Source organism: Ananas comosus, linkage group 4 (assembly GCF_001540865.1).
Source record: "Ananas comosus cultivar F153 linkage group 4, ASM154086v1, whole genome shotgun sequence".
Taxonomy (NCBI): domain Eukaryota; kingdom Viridiplantae; phylum Streptophyta; class Magnoliopsida; order Poales; family Bromeliaceae; genus Ananas; species Ananas comosus.
The window spans coordinates 13,732,095-13,746,601 of NC_033624.1; the positions used below are offsets into that span (position 1 = coordinate 13,732,095).

A 14,507-nucleotide genomic window follows, 5' to 3' on the forward strand; every position below is an offset into this window, starting at 1 on the left:
AACATTAGACATTAGCATCACCTAAAAACTATAAAAGAAACAAGAAGTGTACCAAACAGAGTACAATTAACGATTGCAACAAACTTGTAAGTCACTATTTGATAAGATAAGCTCAGTTAATTTCAGTTGGTTTTCCAAGCAATCACAAATCCGAGAATTATAGCATATCTTGCAATAAAGCATGAATTCCAAATTATCTGCTACTTCAGGTAACTCATGATAACAAGCATAACACAAGCATAACCACGTTTATTTTTCCGAGTATATTAACCATAGCATATAAAGCTGTTCACATCGCTACAAATCTGCTCGTCATATGATTAAACAGGTAGAATGAAAGCATATCAACATGGTTCACGGGAAAACCGACGATAGTCACTTGACATGGAGATACAAATGCAGAAGTTAAAATCTTCAGTACAATAACTCTACAGATAGCTTCTACGTACATACGAGATATGATACAGATGAAGAAGAGATTAACCTAGAAAGTAGACCCATTCCATCCAAAGTACGAACCCTACAAAGCACAATAAGATGAATCAAGTAACCAAAAACAAGAATTAAACAGTACATTACAAAGTTTATTTACCAAGAATTAAATATAACCTTTGAAATACAAATTAAGGTTCATATGCATAATTTTCAAAAATAGGAATAAAACATGCAAAAGAAATTTGTGCAAATTCCTGAAAAGGTTCTAAAAAGAGAAGAAATTTGCAATTAAACAGACAAGAGCCAACAAAAACAAATCATAATTCAGTAGCAGAAGTTGAGTGTCGGCTTGCCTTTGTGTCATAGAACTTGAGATAGAATCGCGACTTCGGAATGGACAACTTAGTCTCCAGAATTGAAGCTACAGCGGCGCTTAGTTTTTTGTTCACATCAGGGTTCAGGCCTCCAATCGAGACCAGCTCGCCGTAAGCTGTGGGCTGTTCAGTACCGCCAAACAACATCGGGACCGATCCCTTGAGTACTATCATTACATACTGTAAGCAAACAAAAAACAACATAGGCGAATCATTCAGTAACTGCATATTACCAACCAAAACTACTAACTTTCTAAAGAAATTCAAGTTCAATTCTCAATTAAAACTGTTCCATTATTCATAAAGTCGAAAAAAAGATGACCTGATTGCATGAGCTAAATTTCACACAGATATCAACTACACTCAAGTAAATATTTAAATAGTAATTGAACTAAAGAGGGAAAAAAAGGATAAAGAGGGAAAAAAAAGGATAAAACAAAGGCAAAAATATATAAAACTTACCATTTTGATTCGCCAGTCCAACCTTTCAAAATTTTGATTTTAGTGCCCAAACTTTCAATTTGTTTGATTTAAATAATTTAATGATTCCTCGGATACAAAGTTCAACCTAAGCGCTTACTTTAATGAACGTATAGTTACGTAAATTATATAAAATATACTAACTAAACCCGTAAAGATAAACGATGCATTCAAATTTTGAATTCAAAATTTGAAGTTAAAAAATCACTAATTAGCTCAAATCAAATAAATTAAAAAAGCCAGCTGGTAAAATCAAAATCTCTAAAGGTTAGGCAATCGGGTAAGTTTCATACATTCTCACCTAAAACAAATAATAAGCTCCCATTAAAAGTGCAATATTTCCACTAAAAATCTCATAAAAACACGATAACAAAGTGAAATCGAACTCTAACAAGCACAATTTTTAGAGATTATGCACAAATTAGCATAATACAGCGCAATTTGGATGAAAACCTACAAAACCAGTGAGTGCGATCTTTCACACACTAGATTTTTCCCGGCCAAGATGTCAACTTTAGCAAATTAATAGCTCGCACACATCGAGAAAACCCAAAACCCTAAAATAATTCCAGAAAAAAACGAAAAAAAGAAGGAAAAAGAAAAGAAAAAGAAGGGATTAGATCTAGAGAGAGGGAACGAACAGCTTCAGGCTTGCCGATGAGGTTGGCGACGATCTTCGTGGCCTCGGCGAGTATGGCGGAGGTGTCGACGCTCTCCAAACTCACGTTCGTCGAGAGATTGAGACACGGCATTCTCCCTCTCTCTCTCTCTCTCTCTCTCTCTCTCTCTCTATACTATGACCTCCACAAAATGGAGATTATGGCTGGGATATAACGAGACTATGAATGGGAGTTTGTTTCGCCCCAAAAGTGAGAAGATAAAGTTTTAAATTATTATAATTAAAATTTACAATATAATTTAGTCGACTATATACTAATATATCATTAGTACAAAAATAATAAAATATTTTGTTATTAACACATCATTAATTATAATATTGTTATATAGTCTTTCTATAAAAATCATATTAATATTTATTTAAATAAATTATGTACCATTTTGCGCTAGTGTAAACTTTTGGTTAACAAAAGTAATAAATGTGATAATTATGGATTTAAAATCATGGACTTTCAACTAAACAAATGATGCTAGAAAATAATTAGTTTAAATTTTAATTCCATTGAAAATTATTTTTAACTTGAAAATAACTTATGGTAGATAAATGGATAAAGTTAAAAGGCATGGAGAGCCTTCGGGTATAAACATGTTTATATTTGGCCCTCAATTTTATTCTTTTAATTCACATTTTACATTATCAATTTGCCTTAATTAGGCACTTGCCTGTTAATTAAAAAAATAAAACTTTTTACTATATAAGAAGAACGAAAGATTGAGAAATGAAATAAAGATGGAGAATTGAAGGAAATATTTGGTTTGAGATAGATATATTTCAAATTGTAATTTTTCTAAATAAAAGCCACTTATCTAATTTTTCACATTAGCTCTCAAAATTAAAAATTTGACGTGTGATCAAATTTTTTAAATGTATTTTATATTAGAAGGATAGTCAGATATCTATTTATACATAAAAAATTATTCTGTTATTCGTTATTTCGTATTTTGAATTTTATTATAATTTTTAGATAAAAAATTAATTATGTAAATAGTTTATGCATATAAAGAACAATAGGATGCCCCACATGTTAAATCAAATATCGTTCATTAACGAAATAGTGCATTTATACCATCCAAATATCAGTACCATTAAATTTACACAGTATTGATTTGTATTCTGTCACCAAAAAGTTTGAGGACACCAAAGTAGAATTAGATTAAAAATTCAGGCACCAGCTTTTCAATTTACCAATTTACCCAAAAATTTTAATTAATTGGTTATGTTTGGTTGGGGGAAACAAAAACCCTTGTTTTAGACCCTAATAATAATTCCTAGCAACGAAGCAACAACCTCCAAAGCCCCCCCTCTTCTCTCTACCACAATCGCTTTTTCCCTACGCAGCGTTGTAGAGAGAGAGAGAGAGAGAGAGAGAGAGAGGGAGAGGGAGAGGGAGAGAGAGGCCACCCCGCCCCTACTAGCGAGTTTTCGCCGGCGTTTGGTTCCCGGCGAGCGGTGCCCGGAGTTAGGTTTCTGGCGAGGAGTCGCCGGAGTTAGGTTTCCGGCGAGAGGTCGACGGCGTCGTACGGACACATGCTGGTAAGCTCCTCTTTCTCATTCTCTGTGGGGCGGCGACTACCTCTTCTCCGTTCACATTCTCCTCTGTGTGTGTGTGTGTGTGTGTGTGTGTGTGTGTGTGTGTGTGTGTGTGTCTATAACCCAGCAAGATTTGGGCAATGTGGGTTATATGGGAAAAAGAGAGTCTTGCTGATTGATTTGGGTACAACTAGTGACTAAAGTTGTTATCTTGCCACACAATTTGTTTACCTATTTGCTAAAAATAGTCTGTAAAAACTGTGGAGGATGATCATGACATTGCTTACTCCACCTTTAGTTTTAGTTGTGATGTTATATTGCTAAATAGGGAAATGCCTTGTCTCTTTGTGTAAAGAACAGTTGATTGTGGCATTGTCCTTCTCATTGGAGATTAGGTTTACCATGTGTTGTGAAGCATGAAGTCATGTGCGTTTAGTTGGTAAGTAAAAGTTTTATATATATATATATATATATATATAAGAAAAAGCAAAATACTAGTGGGCCCCTTGGATTTGCACTTTGTGGTCCTTTAATTGGGCTAGTCCATGGCATTTGGTAAAACCAAGTCTAACAAAAATTTCCTCTTGATGTCGGCGGTCTATTTTTGGGTTCTCATAGTTTGCTGAGTTATGAGTTAGCGGTGTTGCGCTCTCGTGACAGTCGGTAGTCGTGTGAAAAGAGGAATGTCTAATTTACTTGTGAATCTCTACTAGTGGTGCAATCATGATATTAATGTTCAATCTAGGTCATTAAGGACACCAGACATCCTACATTTGTATATATGATTATGCTTCCAAATAAGTATGGAATGTCGAATGCCGTTTTGCTAATCTAATTGATTGTTTTGGTTATCTGGTAATCATTCTTAAGGATTCATGTTTGGATAAAGCCTAATTCATTTTGAGGATGTTACTGCATGTTTTCTGGTTCTGCACTTGGGGACAAAATGCTTTTATCTGAGGAAATATAGGGCCAAGCACACCCACATAATGTAAAGGATGGGAAAAAGCAAAGCAACAACTTGCCACATTTGGTTATATCTTGTTGTCTGATTTATTCTGATATAAGCTGTAAAATCATCTAAAACATGGAAATAGACGAAAAGGACTTTGAGTGCACCTTTGACATTGCATATATTCGGTCCAATGGCTCCATCGCTTAAACTAAGTTGATCTCTATATTAACCAATTTTCCATCTTACACAGCATGGCTGGTTCAACTGCTTATCAAATTTCATGGCACTTTTTCACATTTGTTGTGCTATATCATTAATTAGTTGCTTTTAAACTAATTGATTCATGAAATGGTGAATTAGCTGCTAAACATTCCAAAATTTTTAACTATATGTTTCTTTTTGTAGTGCAGGTGCTTCTAGTTGAGGTGATAAGTTTGTAGCTAGCTTGGCAACCAAAATGCTGACAAAACTGAGTCGCGACCATCCAATTAATGCAACTCGTAAGCTACAATAACTGCATGAATTATCTAGACCGGCAGAATTGATCACTAAAGGCCTATTTGGCTTGGCTGAAGCATCCACAAAAGTGCCGTTGAATATAAAATTATTCAAGATGCACTAGCAACTCTTTCATTGATCTTATCCCTGATGACTCCCCCTGCAACAGAAAACAGGGCCTTAAGATTGGAGGTTCTATTTGTGGGTTCAAAAGGTTCATTTCAACTTTTGCCACAGCAAAAGCTCGAGCAATCTGTTTGCCAAATGACTTCTGTTTCTTTTGGGAGTGCAGAAGCTTCAAAATTCAGCCTAAACACGCGCTAAGTTCAATAGTTGCAAACTACATACCACTTGTTTAGGATCACAAAATATTTATTAATTCTTTTATCTTTTTTGGCTTTTTGAATATAAAAATTTACAATTTCCGAGGGTTTCGATTGACATAAGTTGTTAACCCCCTGCATTTAATTTCTTCTCACAGCATTTGAAGCCTTCTATCTTGGATCTTGGCACGGGGTAGATCATATAAGCATCAAGAGCGGGAGTATTTTTGTCCAATTGAAGTATGATGGAGTTACAGTGGAGGATAATATTCATGGTGATTGTTTGCGCATACGATCAAGAAGAGCAAATGCAGTTGACTGTGCAAACTTTCTGAAGGCCGGTGTTGATGTTTGTGTGCTTTCGGCTCGACCAGTCGCAGCAAGTTCAGAACAGCAAGCGCCAGCACCTGTATGTAACCTGTTATGTATATCTACATTATTACATTATATTTGATGATGAATGTAGTGACTGCATTTTTCTGTTGGAAAGCCTACTAGTAGTCATGGTTGTGTGAGGACCTGCATTCCATGAGCTTGTCTTATATTTTCTTTTCTAGGTACTTTTTTATATATCAGTGTAATATCATCTATTTACACAAAGAGAGACATACAGGGTTGATTGCTGGCTTTATTCTTATAGCTCCATAAAATTGAAAATTCTTGTATCCCCCTCAACAGTGCAGTATCTTACAAATGATACCCATGTATTTAACTTGTACAGTCCTCAAATTTATGGGGAGAGGTTGGAGAATATTCTTACAGAGGGGAATATTGTAAGGCCAATCGTACGTGTTTAATAGAATTGAGTTTTTAAAGGGCATACATGATAATTCAGCTTTTAAGGAATATAGATATCCATGCATATATGTATACATGTAGTTATTTATGTGTATGCATATTATTCTGTAGAATTTTTATGTAAATTATGTTTCTGTTGCCTGTTATGATCTCAATTCATAGCTGATTTACATCTATCATAAACACATGTAGAATTCCGTTTGTGGTCTTGTTAATTTTTTTCTAAACTTATTCTCTGTAGGTGCATTTATGGCGCGATGCCAAAATCAGCTCAGTCAAGCGGACCCCGCATGGAGACCGGTGCTCCTGTCTATTTTCTGTTGTCTTTTACAAAAATGATCCCCTCATGAAAAAGTCAATGACTGATAGAAGGCCCGAGGTTGTTATGATTGATAATATCTCCATACTGCAAAAGCTACAAAGTGAGCCTAAGGAAGACGGATACTATATATGGAATTCGACCGAAGACTGTATCTCTTCTAACAAAAGCAAACTCCTAACTGACACGGTTTCATGCGAAATTTCATGGCTTATCATACTATCTACTCTTAAAAAAATGGATTTTGAGGTCAAGTTGGTGGAGAACAAGATAGTTTATCAGATCACCGACAATGACCAAAGCCTTCCCAGTACTTCGAATTCTTGTGAGACTGTAAAGATTGTGCATTTTCGAAGGCGCGATGATACTATGAGACCCAAGATTGAAACCCTAAAAGTTGTTGCTCCTAAAGAAATGACTTCGGAAAAAAAAGATTTGGAGGTGGCTGTTATTGAAAATAAGGTGGAAGATGATTCAGATGTCGAGATTCTATACAACCGGACAAATTTGAGGCGTTCTAAACGTTTAAAGGTAGAGCCAGATCGGTTTACTAGTTACGACTCTCCAAATTTTGGCAGGTTTACTATTACTGATACGGATGATGATTCAGACGGAGAGATGCAAGAGGCCCTACTAGGATCTAGTTTGCCCTTACTTGAATACAAACCCATTTCAGAAGTGCAGGAGAATGAAGTGGTAATTAGCAGCTCACAGAGAATATCACATGGTGGAAATTTGTTGACATATGAGCGGCGCCATTTTGGAGCTCGACTGCATCGCAAAAAGAGCAAACACAGAAAGAAGCGATTTACTACAACAGAGTGCAAGGAATTTATAGACAAGTGCATAGGAAATATAAAATGTGAGATCGACAAAAAGTCTGAACCCTTTGCCCAAAAGACAGCAAATCAACCAACAGCTGATTTAGAGGAGGAAGAGAATTTCAATTGGTCACCATCTAGGGAAATTCAAGTGGAGGAAGAAGAGCATGCAGAACTATGGAAAGAAATGGAGCATTCTTTAATGACGCTTGCCCTTCTTGAACAAAAGCAGGTATCCCACCATGGTTAACCTTTATTTCTACTTGAAATCCCATTTGCCTTATCAGGTTAGATTACTTTATGAAATATGTGAAATCACAAGACTAAAGATGCAAATGGGGCTTCGGTACCTCGAACTGTTTTTATTACCTTTTGATCTTCTTTCATTGTCTTGTAGATCTAATATCTCTTGCAAGTTTAATTTGTTCTTTTTTATTATTTGGGTTTTGCAGACTAAGTATACTGTGAAGTATCACTTGCTAAAATTGACATAACAACTTGAAATTGAATAGTAACCTTTTTTTTAAAATTTATTTACATATTCTGCATTGGTTTACTAATTGGACTGCAAAAATTTCAGGTATTAGACTCAGAATTACCAGCTAAAAATTCTGAAAGAGATGAACAGCAACAGTGCCAACATGAGTACATGCTGAATGAGCAAACTGGATTAATCTGCAGGTTATGCAACTTTATATGCACTGAGATAAGATATATTTATCCACCATTGGTAAGTTTGACTGCTAGAGAGTGAACACGAGTCTCTTGCTACTATTCTAGTTCTTCAATATTTTGACACTTGGGGCTCGGCTGGGGTTTTTGTATAAGTGTTGTTTCGGTAGAGCTGTTGAAGAAGTGCTAACGCCTATTTGGATAGAATCCTTCGAAAAGCTTTTCACTGCGGCGCAAGCAAAAATTCAAATTGAAGCTTTTGCTTTTGGGGCCCAAAAATTTATTTCAACTTCCTGTGACCGTAAAAGCTTTAGAAATCGTTTTTAGGCAGACACTTGATGCTTTCTGAAGTAGGGAAGTTGTTCCACTCAGCGCTTAATATCTCTCATTTTTTTCTCATGCAGTTACGCACAGATGGCCGTCTCACATTAAGAGAGAGAGTTGACGTGGGGCCCTTTCAGTATCATGATTTGGAAATTGATGCATTTCGCAAATACATTTCCTCATGGGACATATTACAAGCCGAAGGCTGTAAGGATATATGGAGCTCTATACCCGATCTTAAAGAAGTGTTGCATTCCCACCAAAAAAGGGCTTTTGAATTCATATGGAGAAACGTTGCTGGCTCTTTAGAGCCCGAAGAAATGAACCACCTTTCAGATAATACTGGTGGTTGTGTAATTTCACATTCACCGGGCTCGGGAAAAACCCTACTCATAATTTCATTTCTCAGCAGCTATTTGACTCTATACCCAAGAAGCCGTCCTTTAGTGCTTTCTCCCAAAACTGCTGTCCATACATGGCGAAAGGAGTTTCTAAAGTGGAGAGTTCCAATTCCATTGTATTTAATCCAGCAAGACGAAAGTTTTAGGAAGGAAGTTGAGGACCGAAAAACTACTTCCTTTTCTCGCAGACCAAATCGAAAAATGTCGCGGATTATGGATTCTTTGGAAAAGATTCGGCGGTGGCACGAGCAGCCAAGTGTTCTTCTTATGACTTACTCATCCTTCTTGATGCTGACAAAAGAAGATACAAAGGTTGAGTATAAGACATTTATGGCAAATGTTTTGCAAAATAGTCCTGGGCTTTTAATTCTAGATGAAGGTCACAACCCAAGAAGCACGAGGTCAAAGTTGAGAAAGTTGTTAATGAAGGTGAAAACTGAATTTCGAGTTCTTCTATCTGGAACACTTTTCCAAAACAACTTTGAAGAATACTTCAACACTTTATCTTTAGCTAGGCCTCGCTTCATTGGCGATGTTTTAGGCGCACTAGATCCCCGTATGGTTTCTCTTTCCAAAAGCAGGAAGCGAAAGCTCTTATCGAAGAGCATAGCTCGTAAGGAGATCATAGCGAGAAAACTCTTTGTGGAAACAGTTGGGCAAAAGATTGAATCTAGCGAAGAACAAGAAAGAAAGAAAGGTTTCGATCTGTTGAACAGAGTCACTGGTGGGTTCATTGATGTTTACGAAGGTGGAAAATCAAACATGCTTCCTGGATTGCAAATATACACGCTTTTCATGGCATCTACGGATATCCAACAAGAGATTTTGACACGACTACAAAACCTAGTAAAAACTCAGAAAAGGTATCCTCTTGAGCTGGAATTACTTATCACAGTTTGTTCGATCCACCCATGGCTTATAAAGACGGTAGCTTGTGTAGACAATTTCTTCAGTCAGGAAGAGCTAGACAAAATCGAGAAATATAAGGGAAATTTCAATTGTGGTTCCAAGGCAAAGTTCGTGATCGATCTCGTGCATAAATCCACTCTTAGAGGGGAGAGAGTATTGGTCTTTTGTCACAACATCTCCCCCATAAATCTACTGGTGGAGTTGTTTGAACTTGTATTTGGATGGCGGAGAGGGGAGGAAATTTTAGTACTTAGGGGCGAGCAGGATCTGTCAGTTCGAGGCCAAGTAATGGACATGTTCAACGGGGACACTGAATTTAGAAGAAAAGTATTGCTTGCTTCAACAACTGCTTGTGCGGAAGGAATAAGCTTGACGGCCGCTTCGAGATTGGTGATGCTTGATTCGGAATGGAACCACTCGAAGACTAGGCAGGCGATTGCTAGGGCATTCCGGCCGGGCCAGGAGAGAATGGTGTATGTTTACCTTCTACTGGCGTCGGGGACATGGGAGGAGGGTAAGTATCGAAGTAATAATCGGAAAGCTTGGATGTCGAAAATGATTCTTCTCGGCCAATTCATCGATTATTCCTCGTCGAGGCCGGTGGAGGAGATTGGTGATGAGCTGCTCAAAGAGCTGGTGGATGAAGATGAGAACAAAGCTTTCCATATGATTATGAAAAAGGATTGATTTTTAGAATGGTTTTTGCTTTTTTGGGGAACTACTGTGACATTGTCTATGAGCAAGAAACTGCCGTAACTTCTTTTCTGTAAAAATTGATGGTACAGTCAATAGGAGGTCAAATCTAACTTATGTTTTAATGTAGGTACAAATATACAAAATTTGCTAGGGTATAATGCATTTTGAGATTGGTGCCTACCCCTAAAAATTTTGATTTTACTATCCGAACTGTCATGCTTTGTATTGCAGTAAATTTCTCCAAGTTTTATTGCAACTTACTGGCTTTCCCCTAAAAAGCCTATAGTGTCCCATCAAATCACAAAATAATATTTTATTAGAATATGTTATAAGGAAAATACTAGTACATCCCAAAAGGAGGCAGTAGATTTTACATCCTCCATTCTATAATTTATAAAATCTCAAATAATTTTTAATAAAAATATAAAAGATTGATGTGATAAGTATTGAAATGATAACTCTTTGAATGAAGAGGATGTAAAATATACACTTTATTTTGAAATATACTAGTAAGAAACTAATAATTTATATCATCAGAATAGCTTTTATCACCACCACTTGATGCCTTCCATTGTCTTTACAAAGCAAATTTTCTTTCAGATAAATACTACCTGCAATCTTGATAGAGAGCAATCTACTCGTTTTATTTTAAATCAAACATATGACGCAATAATACCATTCACAGCAGGAACAATCCTACAGCTTCAAGAATGAATTAAAACTTAAAAGGGGAGCTGCATACACAACCTTATGTGATAGATATTAGAAGCGAAGTGACAGAAGCATTAATAAAAACTTATATGGCACTGCCCAAAAGCTCTTCATCATTCATATCCGTAATTGGATAAAGCACCTTCGAACCAACATTATTACGATTTATCGCCTGGAACAAGAATAAAATACAAAGAAAAATCTTCTTTAATTAGATAACAGAGGCCATTCCGTATTGACAGATTCAGGCAAGCAGCGAAAGCTGCATGGTTGGACCGGGCAAGGATGTGTTGTGCAGTATAAAATTCGGGTAACCTATGCGATAGCGAGGAAAGATACAGCTTCTACATGGGTTCTCAGATTGCTTTGCTTTCATTAAGCCTTTGGAAAAAGGACTTGGCCGCTTCGTAAGTGGACCAGCAAATGGCGGCAGCAGGTGCATGGAAGAGCATCCTGGGCTTCCACCCCCTCATGAGCCCGGCATATCCGTCGCGCTTCACAATAGCTCGTGTAACCTCTCCAATGGAGCTGCTAGAAAATCTGTCGCAACCGCACACACCCTGAAAAATAAACAGACACCCTGATTTTACTATTGAAAGCACCAGAAGAAGACAGAATAGGATGACTTTGGAGAAGCATACATACAGCTCTGACAAAACCTTAACAATGATTCCCTACACCTTGTATGAATTTTCACAAATAAAGAGAAAGGGTCATGATAAATTCCTTGAGTCTTTAAGTCTGGAGTCTATGTGAGAGCACTTTCCATTTTTCACCTCATCCAACAGATAAGAACCATTCATCTTTATTAAAGAGAAAAAAAGAATACCTTAACATATATAACTTTGATGCAGGAGACAATACTCTTTACTCTCTTTTTTATTTAAAATTAAATGCCATAGGAAGAAGTTTTATCTCATAATAAGAAGTGCCACATTTCATTGCAAGTAACTAAAAAGAGAAAGGAGAGGTATATCTTCTCCAACCTAACCATATGCCAGTCACAGAATTTAGCATCTCGGGAACAGAAGTCCGGAGTCTAAAATCACTCCAAGTGCGAATATGGTTCGGAGGTTAGCGGTCAAACAACAAATTCTTTAGCACATAGTGCATGTCCATATCTCTCGGAGTCGGAAACCACATGATATAGAATATACACACAAGAAACAAACAATAAATAGCAATCAATCATAGCGAAAGTGAACATCCATACAGTTGAGAAGAAAATTTACTGTGCAGTAATATACGGCCCTGTCAACCGATCGGACAGCCATCCAAAAGCCCAGAAATTTTTAGAGAATGAATAGAGACCGAGTTCATGTTGGTCATGCTGCTTCATGCCTGTAGGCATTAGACTTGGAAGCCTCGTCTCATTCAGATATTAGGTCTCTCGTTTATGGGTGCAAGATGCTTCAACTTGAAGACAAATCATCTATCCCTTTTGCTGCAAAAGATCATGCGCCAATGGTTACAGTTTTAGCCTATTGAATAGTAGCCATTAGTCCAATCCCTAGTGGTAGAAAAGCTACAGCCCCCCTCATCTAACTTGGAAGTCATTAGTTCAGTCTCTCATCTAAGTCTTTCATCTAAACCAAAAAAATCTCCTCGTAGTCCTTGCCGAACACCTATAATTTATAAGAAGGGCATTTCTTTGGGCCAGTTATCTTCTAAGAAGATTAGGACATTATGCAGTCCGCTGAAATTTAGCGTCAAAAGAGGGTTACTGGATGGAATTTTAGAAAGAGAACTCTAGAGACCAGCTGGTCTCAATGATATTGAGACATCAACTCTCTGTTTTCCAGAACAAATTTCCTCAAGTCACTGGATGAAGCTCAAGTTGTTCACAATGAACAGTAATATCTCTTAGCCTTTGTAAGGACAAGAGTATCAATTACGTATTAGCATGGACAAATAAACAAAAAAGTGCTGCATAAAAGAGGATTTTTTTTTTAGTGAAAACAACTGATGTTTTAACTAAAACATCTGCACCTAAGAAAATGGATCTAACAATTCTTTCATGTGATTGAATAGTAGTAATGAATTTCTAAAACTGAAGATGATCTTGCAAATGTCACAAATAATGTGATGGATTACCGAACCTTCATGAATTTACCAGAAATTAAAGAGCACTTCCACCAAACAACTTTACATATTAAACAAACACCTGGAAGTATGGCACACCTTAAAACTCTGACATCTATTTCATGGAATCACTCCCAAAAGTGTGAAGATAAAGCAAATAGAGGGTAAAAACAAGAATAACAAACCAATCTTTAGAATAATATTGTTTCAAATCTTTACCTGGCACTGCAACTGCGTCTTCACCACATCGAGCGGTGTGGTAACAGCCGCAGCCAACGCCCCAGCGGCGGCCCCTGCGGTGGCGTGCACGACGAGCCGCTCATCATCCGCAGTATCCGGAGACACCTCCATCAACCCCCTCTTCGTAGCCTCGTACGTCGCAAAGTGCACGGCCGTGAAGGGCGCATTCATCACCACCGTCGTCCTGTACGAGGCGAAGAACGCCCTAATCCCCTCCTCCCTCAAAACCCTAACCACGCAATCCCCGACCCCCTTGTACGGACTACTCTTCAGCTGCAGCCGCTGCTTCACCGTGTCCATGGGGGTGAACACGGCGTCGCTGGCCACCGTAGCGAGCACCCCGGACGCGGCGTGGGCGGCGTGGTTGTTAGGGTTCCCCCGCGAGAGGAACTTCTTCGAGGACTCGTAGACGGAGAAGTACACGGCGTGGGCCGGCCCCGCGCCGAGCGCCATGGCGCCGAGGCCGCGGTAGAGCCCGAGGGCGCCCTCTGCGCGGATTACGCCGCCGAGGACCTGGCGTAGCCCGACAGGGGGGTAGCACAGCGGCGCCCCGGCCTGCATCCTGGTCTTAAGCGTGTCGACGGGGAACATCGCGGTGTGCTCCACCACCCCGGCGACCGATCCCGCCACCATATACTGCCAAAACATGAGCCCATCATGTGGCGCGGCGACGGTGACCTCCTCCTCCGCCGCCGCCGCCGCCGCCATGGCGGCGGGCGGAGGTAGGAGATGATCGGGCGCCGCGGGGCGATACTTGGGAGACGCGTCCGCCATGGGAGGAGCAAGGGTCTCAACTAGGGTTAGTGTTTAAAAACAGCTATAAAGAGAAAAGAGCCACATCGGAGGGGGAGGGGGAGGGGGAGGGGGAGGGATCGGAGTTGTCGACTTGCGCTTCGACCTCTCGCTTTCTCGTCTGCGAGACCGACTCAAAACCCCTCCCTCCCAATCCGTTCGATAACTCCGAATTGGGGATTTTGGAGTTTTTCTACGACGACAGGGAAGGGTGTGAGGTGCCGCTTCAAGATTTGGTCGGACTCGCAATTTGTCAGCGAAGGCGGTGGAGGCGAATTCGTCTTCGATGTTACAGTGTATGTATATCGGGTTGCGAATATCGGAACAGGCTTCGGATACCGTGCGGACTCGTGCGGGCGCGCGCATCCACCGTTCGTTGCGCTCCGATGCATCTGCGCCGTTCCCGATGGATATCCGACGGTGGATCCGAGACGTCCGCACGCGAGACGATTCGGAGGGATTTTTTGG

At 39.1% G+C, this 14,507-nt stretch overlaps 3 protein-coding genes across 4 annotated transcripts; 1 reads left to right on the forward strand and 2 right to left on the reverse strand.

Moving 5' to 3' along the window:
- LOC109709481 (macrophage migration inhibitory factor homolog) lies at positions 226–2,086 on the reverse strand. Its single transcript, XM_020231738.1, has 3 exons — positions 1,931–2,086; positions 789–989; positions 226–520 (listed from the first exon to the last, which is right to left on the reverse strand). Exons 1-3 carry the CDS (start codon positions 2,039–2,041, stop codon positions 485–487), a joined length of 348 nt encoding a protein of 115 aa, XP_020087327.1. The 5' UTR covers positions 2,042–2,086; the 3' UTR covers positions 226–484.
- Positions 3,226–10,340, forward strand: LOC109709633 (SNF2 domain-containing protein CLASSY 2-like). Of its 2 annotated transcripts, none has more exons than XM_020231944.1 (6): positions 3,226–3,501; positions 4,859–4,953; positions 5,433–5,683; positions 6,314–7,444; positions 7,793–7,942; positions 8,289–10,340. In XM_020231944.1, the coding sequence occupies exons 2-6, from the start codon at positions 4,911–4,913 to the stop codon at positions 10,203–10,205; spliced, it is 3,492 nt and encodes a 1,163-aa protein (XP_020087533.1). In that variant the 5' UTR covers positions 3,226–3,501; positions 4,859–4,910; the 3' UTR covers positions 10,206–10,340. The 2 variants fall into 2 exon arrangements, with proteins under 2 accessions (XP_020087533.1, XP_020087532.1); XM_020231943.1 differs by having other exon boundaries at positions 4,864–4,953.
- LOC109709543 (mitoferrin-like) lies at positions 10,930–14,286 on the reverse strand. Its single transcript, XM_020231826.1, has 2 exons — positions 13,227–14,286; positions 10,930–11,485 (listed from the first exon to the last, which is right to left on the reverse strand). The coding sequence occupies exons 1-2, from the start codon at positions 14,019–14,021 to the stop codon at positions 11,282–11,284; spliced, it is 999 nt and encodes a 332-aa protein (XP_020087415.1). The 5' UTR covers positions 14,022–14,286; the 3' UTR covers positions 10,930–11,281.

Excerpts from the sequence above, each read along its gene's own strand:
- LOC109709633 (XM_020231944.1), top strand. The coding sequence starts at position 4,911 with ATGCTGACAAAACTGAGTCGCGACCATCCAATTAATGCAACTC. Across the intron at positions 7,445-7,792 it reads CCCTTCTTGAACAAAAGCAG|GTATTAGACTCAGAATTACC; the intron begins GTATCCCACCAT and ends CAAAAATTTCAG. Across the intron at positions 7,943-8,288 it reads GATATATTTATCCACCATTG|TTACGCACAGATGGCCGTCT; the intron begins GTAAGTTTGACT and ends TTTCTCATGCAG.
- LOC109709481 (XM_020231738.1), bottom strand. The coding sequence starts at position 2,041 with ATGCCGTGTCTCAATCTCTCGACGAACGTGAGTTTGGAGAGCGTCGAC. Across the intron at positions 990-1,930 it reads TCATCGGCAAGCCTGAAGCT|TATGTAATGATAGTACTCAA; the intron begins GTTCGTTCCCTC and ends GTTTGCTTACAG. Across the intron at positions 521-788 it reads TCAAGTTCTATGACACAAAG|GGTTCGTACTTTGGATGGAA; the intron begins GCAAGCCGACAC and ends TGTGCTTTGTAG.
- LOC109709543 (XM_020231826.1), bottom strand. The coding sequence starts at position 14,021 with ATGGCGGACGCGTCTCCCAAGTATCGCCCCGCGGCGCCCGATCATCTC. Across the intron at positions 11,486-13,226 it reads AGACGCAGTTGCAGTGCCAG|GGTGTGTGCGGTTGCGACAG; the intron begins GTAAAGATTTGA and ends TTTATTTTTCAG.